Here is a 21,207-nt window from a genome sequence, read left to right as displayed (position 1 = left end):
ACTGTTAACTTTGTAATTAGCACTACTTAGCACCATGTCAGAGCAGCCAGAGGGCGAAGGAGTTTTTAATCGTCTTTTTAATGCTGCAGCCTATGCAAGACAGGAGCTGGCAGCAAGAATTAATGATTCAATGTTGCTTTGATTTTTTCGATTACAGCCAACACCATTATTAATGGAGTTTCCTGTAGATGGTACTAGTGCATTTAGTAGCCTAGGCCTACTAATTTATGTAGGCTACGAAACAGAGATCAAGCCAGTTAATAACGTGAGAGTCTAATAAACCACACGGTGTCCGAGTTTTAGTTATTTTAGATGTCAACAAGACATTACAGCCATGACTGCTTCTTCTTCTTCCATTCATAGAAATAAGGAAATAAGCCCACTTCTTCTTCGATTATGTTGGGGAGGGGAAACATAACCCAACTCTGCCTACGGACAGAGAATGTCTAATAAGTAGACGGGCTCTGCTACGGATCTAAAGGGCAACGTCTTGCACAATAATTTGCACTAGTCATAATGACGTTTGAGATATCTTCACTTTTACTCTGCCTAGTCAAAACTGAACTAGATGTACCGCATAGCGGTACAAAATATGACCGCCGCTCAGTCCTGTACATCCGTTCCGCGAAAATAAATCACACTTCAATTTGTCTCCATATTTTACTCCATCCCCCAAACTTTTGTGTATGCTTGTTTGGCATGCCTGAGTGTGTGTGTGCGGCTGCACAGAAAGTAGCCTACTGGTGCTGAAAAGGTGAATAGATTGTAGAATAGCCAAAGAAGATGTAGCATTGTTATAAAACCTTTAAAATCTCTAAACAATCACAAGTAGGGCAGTTCATCACAGTTCATCCATTGCAACTGGATTGATGAAAGGTCACTTACACCTGTAGGCTACATTGTATTTGGGAAAAGCAAAAGGTATCAGCATAATGTTATTTATTTATTTATTTATTTATTTATTTTTTATGTATTTTTAAACAAAAACATCTCTGTCAGTTCCATGCCGTTTTCAACAGCTATCAAAAACAAAGGTCATTTTTGGATGGATGCATTTTTTGTGAATGTTTCTTCTTCTACATAAGATTTTAGTCATCTTTTAGTTCATGTAATACTTTATTGTCAATGCACAAATTAATTAACAGTAGTCTGAAACGTTATTGTTAATGCACAAATTAAGTAACAGTAGCCTAGTCTGAAACGAAATGCTGTTTTACATCTAACCAGTGGTGCAAATAACTGACATGTCCAAATGGGCCTTGATGAAATGCGTCGCTAGACTGTTCATACACATTTTAACGGGCCAAAGTTGAAGAGCTTTTGTCCGTTATTGTTAGTGCAAATATAGGCTGATTCATGTTCCCTTGCATAGTTTAACTGAGGTCCATGGCTAGTCTGGCTTTCATCAGACCAAGCTCAATCTTTTAAGAAATCAAAAAATAAATAGCGGGCAGATCAGGCTGGGTTCACCCAGCCTAGTCCATAGGCACCCGATATTGTTTAATTTTCCGATTGAGATATACACGCTCTGGCTATTCTAAATGCAAAAATGCATCAGGGAGTTATGACAAAACGGTAACTAACAAACTAGATCCTAATAGAAAGCTGTTAGCTTCCCTAAGCTACAGGTAGGATTATAAGGTAGGCCTATTTACAACATAAATTGTCAATAGGCTATGCTGGCGACACAAATAAAATCTCCTTTGGAAACCAATGGCTTACGCCTTACAGTATCAAGCGGACTTAAACTGTCATATCGTGGCGAAAAGTTGTAATAACATTCACGCAGCTCCATGAGTCAAGGAAAGCGCGAATGAAGTAGCCACTTCTAAATGGGACCCACTACACAGTAGCTTAAGGTGTTTTGCTAAAGCAGCCATAATGAAATGAAGGTGTCATTGTTTGGATACTTCACACACACGTGCTTTTTAATTTCACAGACTACAACTACCAAGCTGTAATCAAAGCACATCGATTCCCCTCTCACACCCTGCACGCACTTAAAACAAAATAAACAGGCGTCTCAGTCTCACGCATGTATAGGCAAAACTGTATCAGACCGGTGTAACGTTGGTAAATCTTCCATTGCACAGAATGATTTTGTAGCACGTGCAATAAATGACAGTCGAAAGATACAAACAGTGCTGCTATACATTTGCTTGGTATAACCGCATTTATAGTTTTCTACAAATGCAATAAATCAAATGCCTCCATCACTCAACCAACGCTAACGGTAACATTACCTAGGTCCTTATTGATATTACAAGATTAACGTACCTGCAGTAAAAACCAAGCATGTCCGATAAACATCCTCAGATTTATTTCGGCTTCAAGAAGAAATGGGAATTACACTTCATGTGAACATCGTCCTATCCTTATTAGATGTTCGCTGCGGTAAATTACAGTCCTTGTATGAAGCGTCCATTGTTTTTTCCAACCCACTTTTAACTTCCAACAAAATTACGTCTCACTGCAACGATGTGCCATCTAGTGGACAAACGACTACTTCTCGCCAATACTGAAAATGCAGCCATGATGATGATGATGAATATTTATTTTGGCTTTCTTTTAATCCCCGGGGATGAAATTAAATTTTTCCGTAAAAGTCTAGTGGGGCTACATACCCACCAAATTTCATGTACCCCGGTGGTTCGGTGTCCCGGGTATCAATGACCAAAAATTCAGGGAGTAGATGACGGGAAAAAATCTTGAATTGTGTGCATGTGTGCGTGTACAAATTTATGTTTATGTGTGTGTGTGTGCGTGCTTGTGTGTTTGCCTGCGTATGTGTGTTTGTGCATGTGCATGCATGCGTACATATGTCTACTGTGTGAGTATGTGTCATACGTATGATTACTGTAAATGTATGTGTGTGCGTGTGTATCTGTTTATGCACATGTGTGCACATGGAATGGGTTAACATGACCCCTGGAGGCAAACATACGGAAAAAATTGGTCATCCTAGGCCCTACAGTTCTCAAGATATTCACAGAGAACTGTGTCTGCCCTACCCTCCTTTCGGGGGGTCCAGTCCAGCGGGGGGGGGGCTACAGATCAAAACGAAGAATGACGGTTCCATGCTATCCATGTGGGGGTACATGCCCACCAAGTTTTGTGTACCCCGGTCTTTCAGTGTCCCGGGAATCCTTGTTGGTGTACGTCACTAAATGTACACATAAATTATTTTATTGTAAGGCCCCCCATGAACGAAAGTACACAAAACTTGGCATGCATTCGGAGGGTGTCATAATGATCCTACACTTTTAATTTCGTGCAGTTTTGACCTTGTCAGCCAGAGATATTGTGATGAAAACACCTAATTTTTTGCTTTTTAATTTTTAACTAGGTGGCGCTATACATGAAATAAGTGGTAATGGGATGGGTTGACATGCCCCCTTAAGACCAACATACATAAAAAAGGTGGACCTCCTAGGCCCTACGGTTCTCGAGATATTCACAGAAAACTGTCTCCGGCCACCTACAGGCCAGTTGGTGTATAGTAACATAAATTAATTTATTGTGTGGCCCCCCATGAACGGAATTCCACAAAACTTGGCGTGCATACAGAGGGTGTCATAATGATCCTACACTTCCAATTTCGTGCAGTTTTGACTATGTTAGGTCACAGATACCTTCAATTACAACACCTCATTTTTACTTTTTTGTGTTTAACTAGGTGGCGCTATACATGAAATGAGTGGTTATGGAATAGGTTGACATGGCCCCTTGAGATCAACATACAAAAAAAAATGGTCCTCCTAAACCCTACGGTTTTCGAGATATTCACAGAAAACTGTGTCTGCCCTACCCTCCTTTCGGGGGGTCCAGTCCAGCGGGGGGGCTACAGATCAAAACGAAAAACGATGGTTCCATGCTATCCATGTGGGGTTACATGCCCACCAAGTTTCGTGTACCCCGGTCTTTCAGTGTCCCGGGAATCATTGACGGAAATTTGGGCATGCGAAAAAGAAAAAAAAAAAAAAAAAAAGAAATCTGACTAAACCTATATGACCGCCGCTTCGCTGCGCAGCGGTCATAATTAAAGATATCTGCAATTGTCATTTAAGATGTGTTATGAGTTGAATGTTGTTTTCAATGACGTGATGACAGATATCTGTAATTCAGTTTTGCCTAGTGAAAACTAAATTACAGATATCTCTATCTGACGTTTCGACTAGTCACAATTATGTTACAGATATCTTGAATGACAATTCCAAAATGTAATTGTGAATATAGTCAGAAAGTCGTTGTTGATATCTACAATGTTAATTCCGCATAGTCAAACCAAAGTCCTTTTAGGCAAGTCCCTCCACTCGGCGGCCATTTGACAACGCTTTTTGGGCACTCGTCGGCAGGGCTCCGAACCGGTTCAAGGAACGAAAACGAAAAACGAAAACGAACAGAATTTTACAGAATTTTACGAGGAGCAGAAACGGAAACGAAAACAAAATGGTCTTCAACTGTTCCGGAACAGAAACGTTATTCTGAAATCCACAAAACCGGTTAATAATGTTTTTTTTTCCGTTCTCTATATATTTTATAAAATTTCACAAAAGCATATCCTAAGTGTTCTACTCGTTTGATTGTAGGCGAACAGCCTAATAATTTGATTTCTGCAGTTTGAAAAAAAAAAAAAACGAATAAATGGACCTTTGGTCCAAATGTGTATATTTTGTCTTGCTGTTGTAATGTAACCTATCCGTCTGCCACTTCGGATCTTAGGCCAGCTCGTAGCGTAGGCTACTGAAACTGATTTGGAAATTGTTTGTAGCCTATGCATAATAGCCTATTTTGCCTGTCCACGCCTTGTCGTTTTAAAGTCGGGATTTGAAATGTTTGCGCAATTATAGCCTATTCTATGTAGAAGAGTTAAACGGGAAATTTGAGATATGCCTTGTCAGCAACAGACAGGTTCGTTTATAAACAGGGTTGGAATTATAGCGCAAGCCTTTGAAGATCTCCATATGGATAAAACTTAGGCTACAACCAGGTAAGGAGTTTAGCACGTATCCAGAAATATTTTTGATAAGAAATTATTTATAGGCATAGGTTAGGCCTACAGTAAGTCTGTAGGCTATGGGATGGATAGCCCATCTGAATGTTTTTGGATGCCGCCTGTGATTTATTATTTTTGGGCATAGCTACGGTATAGGCTAAATCAAGGGGAAATAATGAGTAGCCTACGTCTATTCTAAGGTAAAGTCCACAAAAATAGACTTGATAGGCCCGCCAAACACTGCCGGAACTTTAAGAACGAACGATATTTTGCGTTCCGAACCGGTTCAGGGCTCACTTCCCCGATAATGACGGAGACACGCTCTTAAGATGGTTTTCTACGATTCATCTTACGATCGTTCGTTTGGTTTTTCCGACTGTTTCCCGAACATGCTCGTAGCGTGAATGCGCATGCACTGCTCTTAAGATGCTCTTAAGGGGAGCTGTCCACGTTAATAGTTCTGAAATATCCTCTGATTTGACGGTGATGTCAGGTGACTGCACGTCACAGCTATAGGCCTACCATTTAAACTTCGGATCTACACATTAATTCACATCAATACGAAAATAGAAACACTTTGACATCTGCATGTAAGCATCCCAAGTAGGTTATATACCACACAGAGACATTATTAATTGTAATTATTTTAAGATTGTTGCACCATGCAATAATTTTTCGCGGTGTCACTTAAGAACACGTTTGAAGATAAGAAAGAAGTCGAGTAAGAAAGAGAGGAAATGTGTAGGCTTAGATTTTGATGCAGTAGGCTACAGACTAAACCACATGTTGCTTTCTCTGCTTTTTACCTCATAGGCCTAGTAAAATATTCGCTTAGCAAAGATAATGTCAAACTATTCTGGCAACGTCTCGTTTCATAACTTGGTTGCATTTTTGTCCGCTTTTCATCACATTATTATGACCATTAAATGTAGGCTATTTTGCACGCTAAAATCTGATTCATCACAGGTAAACACAATAAAGAATGGGAACGTAAATTGGATTATGTGTTCTAAGTTGTAATTCCTCTGTATGTCCTGTTGGTGACCTCAGTGAGAAGTACTGTTAAGACGCTCTTAGCCGGTAACGAGTACTCTGGAGCACTCGTAGATCTACGAGTGTTTTCACGATGCTCTTAAGCTACGATGGTTTCGGGAAACAGTCGGCAAATCTTAAGACGTTCGTAAGAGGGACTTTACGACGCTCTTAGGCTTAAGATGCTTTCGGGGAAGTGGGCCCAGGGCCGATATGTTGGTGGCGGAACGCATGCAAGAACGAAAACGTTAAACATAGGCCTACCTGAACCGTTCGGAACGGAACGTTTGAAAAATAATTTCGTTTTCAAGCCCTGCTCGTCAGGCATCCATTTCGGCAGAAATGCGCGTGCGCAAGGCTTCACGACACCAATCTTGCTCCAGCGGCGAGATCATAACACATAATTGGCACGATGTCTTCACAACACACCATATGATTGGCTCAATGTATTCACATGTCGACGTTTTGCCGAGGAAGGGGTGGGATATGTGTAGACAACGGCCATATTGGCGTGACAAACTAGCCCCATGCATTTCTATGGAGTATTTTTTGAGTGATGTCTCCACATTAGAAAGTCTCTGGTCAAACTTAGTGGGTAAATGTTAAAATGGCTTGCCATATGTCACAGGGTGACAAACTTTCTCATGCGTGGCATCCCTCTCAGTGCCGTATTTAAACGGAGGAAGGCACAAACTGAACAGATTACAACCAGCTCGTTGTCGTGAGCGTGTACTGAAGACTAAAGGCGACCGAAAATGTCTTGCTCTTTTGAGAACATCCACCTTGTCAGTCCATCCATCAATGGGTATAAATTTGACACTGCCAATCGCAAGAAAGCGGTTGCCAACATATTCGAAAATGTCAACCAGGATGTCCTGCTCAAACTTTTTGTGAGGTCCGGGGACATGAAAGCGATGGAGAGAGTGCGGAGCATTTATGACTCCCAGGATCCCGAGGGGAAAGCTAAAGCGCTGATGGCCTTACAAGTGGAGAGAAAAGACAAACTCTTCCAAATCACAGGACTCTCGCGGCAGTCCATGAAATTTCGCTGACTTTCGCCGAATGTAAGGCTATTTGGCTCTGAGGCGCTATAGCCTAAAAAGTCGATGCTCCGGTGTGAGTGGATGCCGGCGCATACCTGGCTGACAGATACGGGGAATGATGCCGCAGCTTTGGATCTAAGGTTCGTCTGCAGTGGCGAATGTGGCTCTTCGTGTTGCTTCTCTGTGAAAATGGATCTGCCAAGGAGTCCAGAAAAAACGTGCAGCTCCGAAATGTGCATGTGAAATGAAAGAGCTTTTGTCCGCCGAAGTGCTTGTGAACTGGGCTATAGAAAAACTGCAAAGACACTTCTTCGACATGATTTGTAGAAGAGATCAAGCTGACCACGAAGACGAAGTTGTCTTTAAATATGCACTTGTAACAGAACTGTGAAAAGTATGTCAAAGTAATTTTAATAAATTAATATTTTACATATTTCTCTGTTTTTGTTGGGTGGATATTTTGCAATATTATGCTAGACAACACATATTGCTAGGAAATAGCCTATTTGTCAGTAGCCTAGTAAGAAGTTAGAAGATTGGAGATGATTATGTACCCACAATTCGGCACAGAGAGCATTAGGCTATAGCACACATCCAGTGTTGAGAGTCAGTTTAGTGGTTTAACACACCTGGATAACAGGGCTTTCATTTGAGAAAGATGCAATGCGAATCTGTAGCCTATATTGGCACGCGTGGTCTCTTTAAAAAAAAAAAAACACTGCTCCAGTCTTTGCATGAGGTGAAGATGAAAAATGTATTCTACAATATTAGAGCTTTTAACTCAATATGGCCAATGCAATATGTAAAGGACCACTTCAAGATGAACTTCACGTAGGTGGTCAAGATTGTGTTTGGGTTAGATGGGATGGGGTGCAAAACATCCTAAGCACACCTACAGTAGGTACTCCATGTGCTATTATGCAAGTGTGGAGACACATTTACAGCTACATTTAACTCTACTGGTCTTTTGCAGAACGAGGGTTATGTTATTTATGCATCATAGGCTGATCATGACACATGTCAGTTTGGCTTTATTTTGTGCTGACTAAGCAAAGATAAGGGCTTATTTATGCAGAGAGGGAGACCCCATCCTTATCAAAGGCGCAGCATGTCACACTAGTTTGAACTGGTTTCCGTCTGCTCACGCCAGCTGAAAGTTTGAGGGCATTTCAGTTAACATACACTACTGTTTAACAGTTTGGAATCACTTAGAAATGTTGTTATTTTTGAAAGAAAAGCACTGTTTTTTTCAATGAAGATAAAATCTAATGAATCAGAAATAGGCCTAGTCTAGACATTGTTAATGTGGAAAATTACTATTCTAGCTGAAAACAGCTGATTTTTAATGGAATAAAGGTTTCCTTGACCTACCTTCACTCCTGTATTCTAATGGTTAGATTGAAATCTAGAATTGAAAACTGTTTAGATGATTAGAAAAGCTATAAAACTGGCCTTCCTTTGAGCTAGTTGAGCATCTGGAGCATCAACATTTGTGGGTTCGATTATACTCTCAAAATGGCTCACAAACGGACAAGTTGGAGGCCCCGGTGTATTACTAAGCCAGAGGACTAGTACATTGGTCTCTAGTTTAAGAAATAGATGCCTCACAGGTCCATAACTAGCAATTTCATTAAATGGTACCCGCAAAATGCCAGTCTCACACTAATACTTTACTACTTCACACTAATATTTTATTATCACTCTTTTTTAACGTTACATTCCTCTATCTCAGCCGTTTTCATTTCATTGCCTCTCCATTACTCTGGAGAAATGAGGTCCCGCTTTGACGTCAAACAGCATCTGCTACAAAGGTCCTTGTGATTGAAATTTTATCAGACCACCCTCTAATTATTGTGCCATTGTTTCCAACAGGAAGACCCACCACATGTTGCAATCATGGTACCATCTCACACCCTCTTCCTGTCAGGGAAAGGCCACATGAACTTTGAAGCCACCCGTCAGCATGGCAGTGGGGTCCCTGCTGGTCAGCCTGTGAGTTTAGAACCTATCGCCATGGGGATGGTAGTCTTGGACCCTGAGTCAGACCAAAGCAAATGTTTCCTGAAGCAGGAAATCCCTTGTGATTCTGGTTCAGGCTGGTTTAACCAAAGCATGGGCAAAAAATTAAACAGCAACCACCTGTTGAGTCACTGTCTGTGTTGCTCAGACTTTCATAGGGAGTGTTGACACAGCCAGCTCTCCATGACAACGGAGTAACAAGAGGCTTAGTGTAACTAGAGGCTTTGGGGATTTTTTTTTTACCTCAAACATTGATCACAAATATTTTTCAAGGAGAGACGGTATCTTCTCTCATGATTTGCTTTCAAGCCGATTTAGATGAGCTTTAGATGAGGTCTTGGATTAAATTGTGTCCCGAACATCTACAGTATTTGAAGCACAAAATAAGTTAGTTCTGTTCTGAGGGGATGAGTGAGATCTGACACTGGCCTCTAAAATGCCATGGGAGATTCCAACATGTTGTTGGTAGCCTGAAGAATAATGACTTTACTGTAACTATGACTAGGCCTACTGCTGAATTCCCTTTGCGTCTGTGGTGCCTTATCCCGTTATAGAATCCTGGGACTTTGCCAGGGCTGTGTAGGCGTTTCTTGCCAAGTGGAAATCTCCTCGTAACTACATTACTCACTCCTTGTGCCTCAGTAGTTGTCATCCAGTTGCCGACGGTTTTCTTCACAACCATCATTTATACTTTTCTTGCCACTTGTAATTCCCACAATTTTTTGCATAAGATTCTGGTATTGACACAATGGGTACATCTTTTGTAATCAATGTGTCCCTGTTTAGGTATGTGTTTGAAGTGAGAAGCCATTGTTTTGAGTTGCCTTTTGATCCCTGGCTTTCTACTACCTTGTTGTGTCCCTTCACTCTGTTTTCTCCCCTATATACATGAGGACACACCTAAACTCAACTTGAAGGTTGAAATGTGTTTGTCAAATGAGAAATGATATTATTCATGTTTGGTATTGTGTTAATGGCAAGAAGTACAAGGGCCCCAGTTTGTATATTTATATTTCAAAGTATATTTACACTCTGAAAACCAATGTGTTGTTTTCTGTGTCCAGATAGGGACAACACAGATTGTGTTGTTTCCTTTTTTTATTTGTTACACAATATATGTTGAAAATAACACAACTTGCAATGTTTTTTTAGCACATCTCTGTGTCCAGATAGAAACAACACATTCATTTGAGTGTATGATATTTATATAACCTGGGAGAAATGGTTCCCGCTCAGGGTTACCCCCACCACCTCCTGCTACCATAAGAGAATACCCCTGGTGGTTCAAAGGTCTCCAGATGTGAATAGCGTCTCCATTGAAATGTGATATGTAATTCATAATTGAAATGTAAAGAGTTTCTTTGTTCTGGTTGGATATACAGTTAAGAACAAAATTATTCATACCCCTGGCAAATTCTAATTCAATGTTGATTTTCTCTTGACCAATATGTTTGTTCTGACTGAAAATGACACTACCACATGCGAAAAGGTTGTAAGACAATGTGGTAGAAATATGGAATCAAGTGTTTTCACCTTTTTTATTTTTATGAAAAATGGCGTGTCCAAAATGATTCTTCCCCTTTTTATATAATCAAAGGAAACATATTTATTTGCCATCACAGCTCTCAAAATAGTTTGTATAATACATACCATCACTTTGGCCTTGTGCTCACTTTTTTGACAGATTGAGGTTTGGACTCTGGCTGGGCCACTCTAAAATGTTGATACTGTTATCTGTTAACTATTCTTTTTCCTTGTTTAGCTGTATGTTTTGAATCATTGTGTGGTGCAATGCCGCCTATTGGGGCAGGTCTCTCGGCAGACTGATCTTTTCCTCCAAAAATCTTAATGTAGCCCCTTGTTTTAGTGTTACCATTTACTTTGAGAAGGTCACCAGGTCAAACTGGTTGAAAAAATATCCTAAAATAATAATGTTCTCACCCCCACACTTTCATAATAATGTTAAAAAAGATTAAAATGCTTCTTTTTCTGATCGTTTCTACCACATTGTTTTTCAACCTTTTGGCATGTGGCAGTGTCATTTTCAGTCAGAACAAACATACTGAGAAAATCAACATTAAATCAATATTTGCCAGGGGTGTGAATAATTTTGTTCTTAACTGTATAAGGGAAGTGAGACTTGTCTCTGTGTTAATCAGCTTTTCCGAACTCCCACGCTCTGTGTGTAGTCCTATCTGTGCCAGGTATGCTATACTTTTGACTTAGAGTTGAACTGGTTGTTACATTACAGCTTAATGCTTTATTTTAATTTGTTTATTATTAATGTTATTCCTAACACTGACTGATTGTAGTTCAAATTGAAGATTATTCCTGGCATTGCTTTCCTGGGGTTATTGCCTTTCAGTAGCAGGGAAACTGCCAATCATGTACTTATTTGGCAAGTGTGAGTGTTGTTTTCTAGTTGAACTGCACGTGTCGCTGAAGGCTGAGCCAAACTGTATATACAGTAGTCCCTGAGCTGGGTAGATAAGTTCACTGACAAACCGCAGAGCCTCTGAGCGGAAAGACTTGGCCTAGTGCTGTCCAGACAAACTCGAGAGTCACTGAGCTGGCAGACTTTATGCCAACAGTCCCCAAACTGAGAACAACTGCTGGTATCGGAGTTGGACCCTTTATGATTTCAAATAAAACTTTGACAGAAAGATAATTGTCTGGAGGTGCATATTACTGATTATTGGTTAAATTAAGATAAATGACACCAACGGTGCCGGTTCAGACCTCCATGGAGCCCTAGGCAAAATCCTGCTAAGGGGCCCTCCTACCTGAACTCTGAGGGCCAAAATGTAATCATTTTTTAATAATCAGACACCTCAGTGCTCCCAATACAATCATCCCACCTCATTTTGGATGTCTACGGAAGTTACAAAATATAGTGTTTTTCCCTATAAGGACCTTCACAGCTATAAATGCCCAGTGTGCTTTTGATGCTTGCTGTACATATCCCCTTACAAAAAATAACTGCAGTTTTTTCGAAGTACAGTTCAGTTATAGTAGGCTACAGTGCAGTAGCCTAGTTTCATGTCCAAAATACTCTATTTCTGTAGTAAATTACAGTACTATGCAGTACAATGCAGTTTTTTGTGTCCAAAATACTGCATTCCCTGCATAAGAACTGTAGCCTAAATATTTTCTCCAACACTGCAGTTTTGATAATCAGAAAACTGCAGTTTGACACTTGATGTAATAGGCTACAGCTATTTTTTGTAAAGGTCTGGTTATGCTAGTAGCCTACTGGTGGAGGCTGACTGTTCTTCACCTTTGTGTCTAGTAGGCTACTTGCCAAAGACAGCTACTTAACTCTCCTGATTCCCTTATTTAATATTTTTTCAAACGTAGACTACTATTTAAAAGAATAATTGGTTACACTTTACTTGACAGTAGAGTGACATGACACAGTCATGAACGTGTCATAAACAAGTCATAAACGTTTATGATAACGCTTCTATTATTAAGTGACATTCGGTTTTTGTCATAACAAATTAGGATTAGGGTTAGGATTAGGGTTAGAGGTTAGGATTAGGGTTAGGGTTCATGTGTCATGATAGTGTCATGTCACTCTTATGTCGATACTGTCAAGTAAAGTGTTTATATAATAATTGTAATACTTCACATAAGCTAGGCCTATTTTACTATATGCATCGATTGCCCATGCATGCAGCACAGCCAATCAAAGTTAATACATTGCTACTTCCCATTTTGCATACGTTCAGTTGTAGGCTATCTAAACCAACTAAAGCTTGGCTGAAATATTGTAAAACCATTTACTTATTTTAAAATGTATGGGAAGAGTGAAATCACCGATTAGTTTCGACGGGTTCTTGTATGCTTCTGCTGAAAAACTGCTAGTTTCATCCCGAGTTGCATGTTATCAGCGCATTGGTGATGAGGTTATTGATTGATTTATTTATTTTTCCAAAAATGTAGCCAGTCGCCCACATTCAAAAAACGGTGAATGGGAAAGGCTGGCAAGCAAGCTGCATACAGATCAGGAGATTAACTTCCCTGTTAGGTAGGCCTAGGCCAGGCCATCAACACGCGCTGGAGAGATGCATGTAGCTATATCAAACCATGGAACGAACACAAGTTTACCCGACTGCTGTTCCCGCTGTTCATTCTCGTGAAGTTTCTTCCGTTTTTCATGCCCTGAATGCTAATTCGGTTTCATGTTCATCTTTTTAATGTATGAGTCACTGTCGTTAGCTATATGTCTGTCAGATTAACTCAACGGGAGACGGGGTTAATTTGCGGAGCTCTGCGCAATTTGCGTAGCCTACTGTGCATATAGGGAGAATCGGCCATGGACACCAATATATCCGTGGCTAAACTATAATAAAATTGTAGTCAGATTGATGAAAAGATTATTCAGGACAACCTCATTGGGCCGCCGGATGAGACAAAATACACATTAACTGGGACGCTTTATTATACGCTTTAACTGGGGCAATGGGTCCAGACCTTGTGTTCCCTTCATACACCATTTGTCACTGTTTTTTAAAATGATGTTCACTATTTGCTCAATGCTTGCATTATACCATACTGTGGACTTAGAATGACTATATTCAATTGCATTGCTCTATCTTAAAGTGTATCATGATATTTCCAAAAGCCAATTTCAAACACTATTTTATGTAGAGGTTTATATATTCTGTACACTGTTTAACTGCTTATCAATAAGAGGGTAATTAATCCCAAAGCATTTCCACTTTCCCAGGTTTAAATGACTAAAATGTAGTTGAAATGTCTGGCGTCTCTGAGTGTACCGGAGACAATGGGATATCCCCCAGTAAGAAGGACTTCCTTCCCAAAGCCAGAGGTCATGTCTCACAGAGAATGAAACTAGCTCATGTACTGTAAGAAGTGAACAGTTACAGTACTGTACATTGATGTTATGCAACAGGACAGCTTGCTGCTGCTAGGGTGCGTCTAGATTTCTAGGCTAGGACAGCTTGCTTATAAAATACAATTATGCCCTTTCCTTGCACCTAAGCAATAATTTGCACAACATGTCTGGAAAATCACTTAACATATTAGACCTATAGAATATAACACAGCACATGAGGTTACAGGCCCCAGATGTCAGTTTGTGACCTCAGTAAAGTCAGGATTAAAGGTGACCAAGTTCAACAATACCACTTACTAAACACAGTTTACATAAGAATATGTGAATGCCAACACAAGCTGTAGAAACATGGCATGAAGTCTGCAGGCTTACTGGCATAATGACTTAAACCCAGGAAAGTTGAAATGCTTTGGGATTAATTACCCTCTTATTAATAAGCAGTTCAGTAAATCTCTCTCTCTCTCCCTCTCTCTCTCTCTCTCTTATCTAACAAGTTTTGTTTGAGGTGTGTTTAAAATGTGAACATTCTTAAAGTCAGTCTTGGTGTTATCACATACAATTAATTTGTTGTTGCAAAAACCACCTTATCTCAAAGCCACATGCAGGCAAAACAGAGCTAAACTGTCACAGTAAAGCCATCAGAGGAGAGCCTCAGTTTTCAGACTGCAGAATAAGTTGAGCCGATAAGATCTCTATCTGCATGGGACACTTGTCTCCTTATCTAGCCAAAAAGTTTGGCTTGAATCAGACATCAGATACTTCAGGCCTACAAGTTCATTTCCATCAGCTATACCCTCCTTTACTGACAAACGGCTAAGACACTCATTAATCTTTCAAAATGTTTAATGGAACAGACTGTACGAGGTTGCAGGAACAGATAAGGGTCATTTGGCAGGACAGCTCAGCACAAAAGTCTCTCGTGTTGAGCTGTTGTTTCACCACAGCCAGAGCAAAGCACTGAAATCGCAGATCTTCACTCCCTCCTGTGGCTAATACGTGTGCTCTTGTGTAACCAGAAAGAGCCGACGAACAACCATCATTGCTTTGATGCCACCCAATGGTCATAATCTGCAGTGCAGCTATTGCTTATATGATGACGCATGTGAGGTTGCCTGAGGGATAGTGATCCCCCATGTTTACTTCTCAACTCTGTAGAGACTGGAAAACATAGTGGATGAGAAAGCACTGAACAGATCATTTTACTTAGCATGTATGGCACAATATGTAGTCTTGTGGATTATGTGAATTCATTGTTCAAGCATTTTATTTCAAATATATTAAAAATATTTATATGTATTCATGTTTTTCAGAGAGATGGATAGGCAAGTAAGGCAAATATTGCATCATACATAGAGTGCATAAAAAATTGCATGTGTGGTCTTCATGTATTCAGAATCAGATTATGTTGAATTGACTACAACCCCAAATCAGAAAAAATTGGGACGTTGGTGTAAAATGTGAATAAAAACAGAATGTAATAATCTGCAGATCTCTTAAACTCATATTTAGTAGCAAAAAGGACACAGACAACATAACAAATGTGACTATTTCATAAAAACAAAACGAGAAATGTTTCATAACTAATTAGGGTAACTGGCAACATGATTAGGTATGAAAAAGAGTATCCCAGAGAGGTAGTCTCTTAAGTAAAGATGTAGGGGTATACATCACTCTGTGTAAACCTGTGTGGACTAATAATGAAACAATGTAATTTTAATGCTTCTTAACATGAAACTGTGAAGTATTTGAGGAGTTCATCATCTGCAGTACATAATATAATTAAAATATTCAGAGAATCGAGAGAAATCTTTGCAAACAAGGGATAGAGCTGAAAAACTTCATTGGATGGCACTGCATCAAAACCAGACCTGTTTCTGTAAAGAAAATCATTGTATGGGCTCAGGAAAGCCTCTAAACAGTATTTCTCTATAGACGAAGAGTCCAGTCTGTCTATTCCAGACCTGTCAAATGAGGTGCATCATGAAATGAAAAACATGATTAAGAATACCCCATACTGTTGAGCAACTGCAATCCTATATCGGCCAGTAATGGGACATTTAATTCTCAAAACTCTAACAACTGGTCTCGTCAGTTCCTAAACATTTACAGAATGTTGTTAAATAAAAGGGTCAAGCAGCACATACTAATTTTCAATTTGATGCCAGCAACATTCCCAGGTCCCAACTTTTTTTGAAACATGTTGCTGGCATCAAATTGAAAATTAGTATATTTCCCATGAAATAGTCAAAATTTTCATTGTCAACAATTGATATGTTGTCTATGTCCTTTTTGCTGCTAACTATGGGTTTACAAGATTTGTATATTATCACATTCTGTTTTTATTTGCATTTTACACAACGTCCCAACCTTTTCTGATTTGTGGTTGTAGAAATATTGTTAATAATTAAAACTACATATTGCATCTTTACTGTAACTCCCAAGTGATCTGAGTGAAGCAAATGACTTCTCTCTGACTTCGCTCTGTTCTCTTTGACTTCTGTGTGGACTGCAACATGCCAAATGAGACACAGAAGTCATCTACACACGTGTGGCCTTTACCTGGCACCCTAGCAGGCCGTCCAGTGTGTCTCATCTGGTGAGAGGGGCAGCAGAAAAAAAACCCCACCTTTAATCAGACAGGATGTAGTACACAGACACAGCATCACACACACACACACACACACACACACACACTCTTACACTGCATTAATTTTTAATGTCCACAATTGCACTACTGTCAGGCTTAACAAGCTGCTATAATGTGGTCAGGCTGGGTGGGGGACCGAGGAGAGAGTGGGAGGAAGTCTTATCTCCCTCACACAGCCTCATATGAGACGGTCCAGCATTGGGCAGGGGCCTGGTCCGCAGCGTGGAGAAAGAGTCAGTCAGCATTACTGTCCCGTGGTGGTCACTTCAGTACTTGTAGAGAAAAAAAATTAAAGCCCGTCAATTAACTCAGCAAGTTCTTCTGTTCTGTTTGTGATAAGACTTGTTGACGGAGTGCAAGTTTGTTGACAAACCCTTTTGAGTGTCCATATGCTCTCTCATTTTTTATGCTGAAAAAGGCTATGTAGTCAATATATTTATCGTAAAACCACCAATTACCAACCCAATGTTTTTTAATACTTCCAAATAACATTTGATAAATGAACCTTACATTTTTCAGTAGCCATAGGTGTGTAGATTTGAAAATCTAATTTGTTTCTTACCGGGAGTTTTACTGCCTGAAATATCCGATTTTGTTTACCACGCTCGGAGTTTAGTGCTGGGCTGGTGGGTGCCTATTTCCAACCTTGCTCACGGCACATCAATGGTTAGACCGAGAATTGTCGTCACAAATCAAAATTCCACTGGAGCTCCAAGCGGATTTGTACACGTAGCCTTACAACACTGTTTTACAGCTCTTCAGTCCCGGTAAAATGTAATTTTTGGTACATAGCTAATTTAGATACGCTTATGGTGTGGGTGCTTGCATTTCTTTAGGAATCCGCTGTCTTGGTATGTATAGAAATGAATATTAAGTGACACATACACGTAAGAGGTTGGAAATACGGGACGGTTGGTAATAGGTGACGTTCCTATATTGTTGTTGTTGCTGTTGAGTTGGGTTGAGCCAATTTTATACTTATAGAAAAACAACTTAATATGTACATGTGTGTGTTTGTGCGTGTGTATACAATATATCTATGTGTGTATTTGTGTATGGTGTTACAAACAAGACAGCATTGATGTTTGTTGTGAAAACACCACTGGCAAATCTGCTCAAACAGGCCACAGTTTGTCCGCTTGACCTTTCTGTCAAGGCAGGCAGTGGCCCCAAACCCTCCTGTGAGCTTGAGCGTAACAACACGTTAGCCCACAGGGCGCATCTCATTAGCAAGATCTCAGTTTCCTGTGAAGCCCATGGGTCAGCAGGGAGGCGGCTGGCTCTGGCTCCGGCAACGGCGACTCAATTCTGAGAAAGGAAACCTGAAGGCCAAACAATGCCCTGTGTGGTATCACCCCCACCCCCCCCCCCCCCCTGCCCCAGGGCTATGATGACTGTACACATCACATACGTCAGTTATCACACACACACACACACACACACACATACACACACAAAGAAATCTGGACTTACTGTACATGCAGCATACAGTTGTGAAGAGATAGGCATTTGTTTTCACTTGGGTATAGTCATATTGCTATGTTTATAATTATACAGGGAAATGCAAACATTCTCTGTGTTATTCGCCTCTAGTATGTAATAGAGTCTCCTCTGAGTGAAATGATAAGAAACACAACAGATCTTCACATTTCTTGAAAATGGATAATTAGTAGTCAGATGAATTAACAACTGGGCATTTACACATGGTTTGAGGATTTATATATTTATTTATGTGGCTTATGTTATTTTATCCAAAGTGAACAGTGCTTTGGAGGTAGAATGCAACTCAAACAGCTTGCCATGGAGGAAGACTAATTTCCACAAAGTTCTGCTTTGCCCAGATGTTCTGTGAATACCAGATGGCAGCCAAAAATGAATAATTTGCAAGAACATTAGTCTAACAAGGAAATTACAACAATTATGCTTAGGCAAACCACCGATACTGGACCGAGAATTGGACTATCAAATGGAGCTGTATAACCCATTTGACCACAGGGGATCCCCAGCATAAGGAGTCTGGATGGAACTTCATTCCAGACAGTGGTGAGAGAACCAGATGTGTGCATTTATTGTCTTGTGTGTGGAATGGGCCCTCAATGAAGGCGTTCATGTGAGCAGGTGCTCTATGTTGGCTTCTGAAGGGCACAATCAATGATTCAGGCAGGATTCCAGATGGTGTCGAGTGTGAAAGATTCCATACCTATTTATATAGCAAGCCTCCCATGGCCTTGAACCTTTCAACCATGACCTTGTCGTGTACTTGGTTCACATGCCACCCTCTCCATGGGACACAATTGAGGCCTTGCACGGGAGTAACATAAACCTATTAAGCAGGTGATAACATCCGACACATATCACACGTGTTCCATCATGAATGTTTGATGTTATGGTCTATCGGCAGCATGCCTAGATAGAGATTAGTGGGGCTTTAACAGTGCAGTGATCATCCCCATCCTTGGCAGGATTGTGACTACATGAACAGAAGACTCTTGGTTATCACTACCGGGGTGGAGGATCTCAAGGTAGTCCTGGATTGGGTCAGATATAGTCTTAAAGATAACAAGACATCAGGAGTTTGCTATGAACAGCACCGTCACAAGGATAGTGTAGGTGTGGTATGTGGTAAATGGAGAGAGAGGATGCCTGTGTAGTCAACTGAAACATTCTTTTGAAATCCTGTCGAGGTTTTAATGAATGCAAAACACAGGGAGAGCCATGCTGAGGGACAGGAACGACCTTCCTCAGACAGCTGACTTTGGAGTTTGTACACTCTTGGTCCCGCTAGATTATCTCACCTAATTAGATGCTATTGATCTTAATCAATCGACTGAGAGAGCAGCAGTATCTCTGGAGCAGTTCCTGCTACTGTGAAATTGTGATTAAAGAAGGTTGTCAATTGGGTCAATTATTTTCTCCCCTTATCTCCAATATTAAGCATAAAAAAATGATAAAATGCTTGACTCAGGTTTCAAGGTCCCTCAACATTCAGTTCAGACACTTAAGCTCATACAGATTTCTAGTGAAATCCTATATGATTTGGTCTACAGCAAATGTCATTTTTACCTGCCTCTAGGCAGGGATTTCAATCAGACAGTACCTAAATAAAATAAATAAAAATAAAAAGGAGGGACACGCTGGTAAATACACAGCTGGCAATAATACATTGGACCAATTTCACAAGTTTCACGAGTCTTGATGTCCCTCATATACAATACTGCTGTGCTCAAAACACAGAAAACATTGAATGTGCAAAATAAATTGCTTATAAAGGGGTCATGTAGCATATGTATTATATTACATTATCTTATATTATATTATATTTTCTAAAACGGATAGTTCCGGTCCTTGGTTATGATTGGCTGAATCGCGTTCAATGCCATTGTAAAATCCAGCACAAACATACACCTTGACTGACCTCAGTTGTCAGTAGTAATAGTAGTAGTAGCGCAGTAGCTGTTGTTATAAGCCTCTTATTACTACACCTGGAAGGAGCTATGGGCCATGGATGCTTACCACATTGAATTTATTTTAGGAGCAACTTATGATGTTCTTCCAAATCCACAGAACCTCAGTCAATAGGTGGGTGAAGATGCAAGCTGTAAGCTATATTATACCCATCTGTGATCACAAAGCTGTACTTTTTGACACCCATCTGCCTGTCATGAAGTCCAAGGTTCAGCGTGTGATGTCATCGCAACATTAAAAAGGTGGACCCAGAGAAACTCACTTCTCTAATTGCCACTTATCCCTCCCCTGCTTTTAATACTTCATTAGGGGATTTAGTTGACCACTATAATGACTATCTACAGCACTTGATAGACTTGCTCCTATGAAGATGCGAACTGTTTAATTTGTGCACTCCGCTCCTTGGTTTACACCTGAACTTCGGCATATGAAATCCTTAGGCCGACGCCTGGAGTGGCTGTCAAAAAAGACTGGTCTTAATGTGCATAAAGAAGACATGTATTCTGAACACCTGCATCAATATCAAAATGCACTCTGTGTTGCAAAAACATCATACTATAATGTATGTATGCAAAGATAATCAGTGAAGGACAAGGAAACACCAGGGCTCTCTTTTCCACTGGTAATGGTCTCCTTAAGCCACCTGGTAACATCACCCATCAGCAACTCTCTGATGAACGCTGCTCAGCCTTCCTGAACTTTTTCAGTACCAAAATTGAGGCAATCCACCAGCAATTAGAATGTTCAATTACCCAGTTGAAACAACCATGCTCACTGAGCACTCTGGGCTCATCTTCCATCAATGAACTTTGTGAATTCAGTCTCCCTGCTGAAAGTACCATCTGTGGCCTCATCAAAAAGTGCAATTCCTCCACCTGTCAGCTGGACCCTCTTCCAACAAGCCTGGTTAATCTATTGCTCCGATGATTACATCAATATTTCACACCTCTCTTCTCTCTGGCACTGTACCTCCATCCTTTAAAACTGCTATTGTCAGACCAACGCTGCAAAAACCTGGATTGGATTCTGACAACTTCAACAACTACAGGCCTATTTCCAACTTGCCTTTTCTCTCCAAAGTTCTTGAAAAGATAGTGGCAACTCAACTCCAGGATCACCTGAAGGACAATGACCTCTTTGAGCA

General features: G+C 40.3%; 1 protein-coding gene across 1 annotated transcript; it reads left to right on the top strand.

Annotated features, from left to right (window-relative positions):
* The first annotated feature begins 6,698 nt into the window (after positions 1 to 6,698).
* LOC121679902 (transcriptional and immune response regulator-like) lies at positions 6,699 to 7,504 on the top strand. The gene has a single exon (XM_042058964.1). It carries the CDS (start codon positions 6,784 to 6,786, stop codon positions 7,078 to 7,080), a length of 297 nt encoding a protein of 98 aa, XP_041914898.1. The 5' UTR covers positions 6,699 to 6,783; the 3' UTR covers positions 7,081 to 7,504.
* The last annotated feature ends 13,703 nt before the right edge of the window (positions 7,505 to 21,207 follow it).

This window comes from Alosa sapidissima, chromosome 13, assembly GCF_018492685.1.
Source record: "Alosa sapidissima isolate fAloSap1 chromosome 13, fAloSap1.pri, whole genome shotgun sequence".
Lineage (NCBI taxonomy): Eukaryota > Metazoa > Chordata > Actinopteri > Clupeiformes > Clupeidae > Alosa > Alosa sapidissima.
The sequence above is the reverse complement of the archived record's forward strand: the minus strand, read 5'-3'. Positions and strand labels throughout refer to the sequence as shown.

Coding starts and splice junctions, on each gene's coding strand:
- LOC121679902 (XM_042058964.1), top strand. CDS start 6,784: ATGTCTTGCTCTTTTGAGAACATCCACCTTGTCAGTCCATCCATCAAT.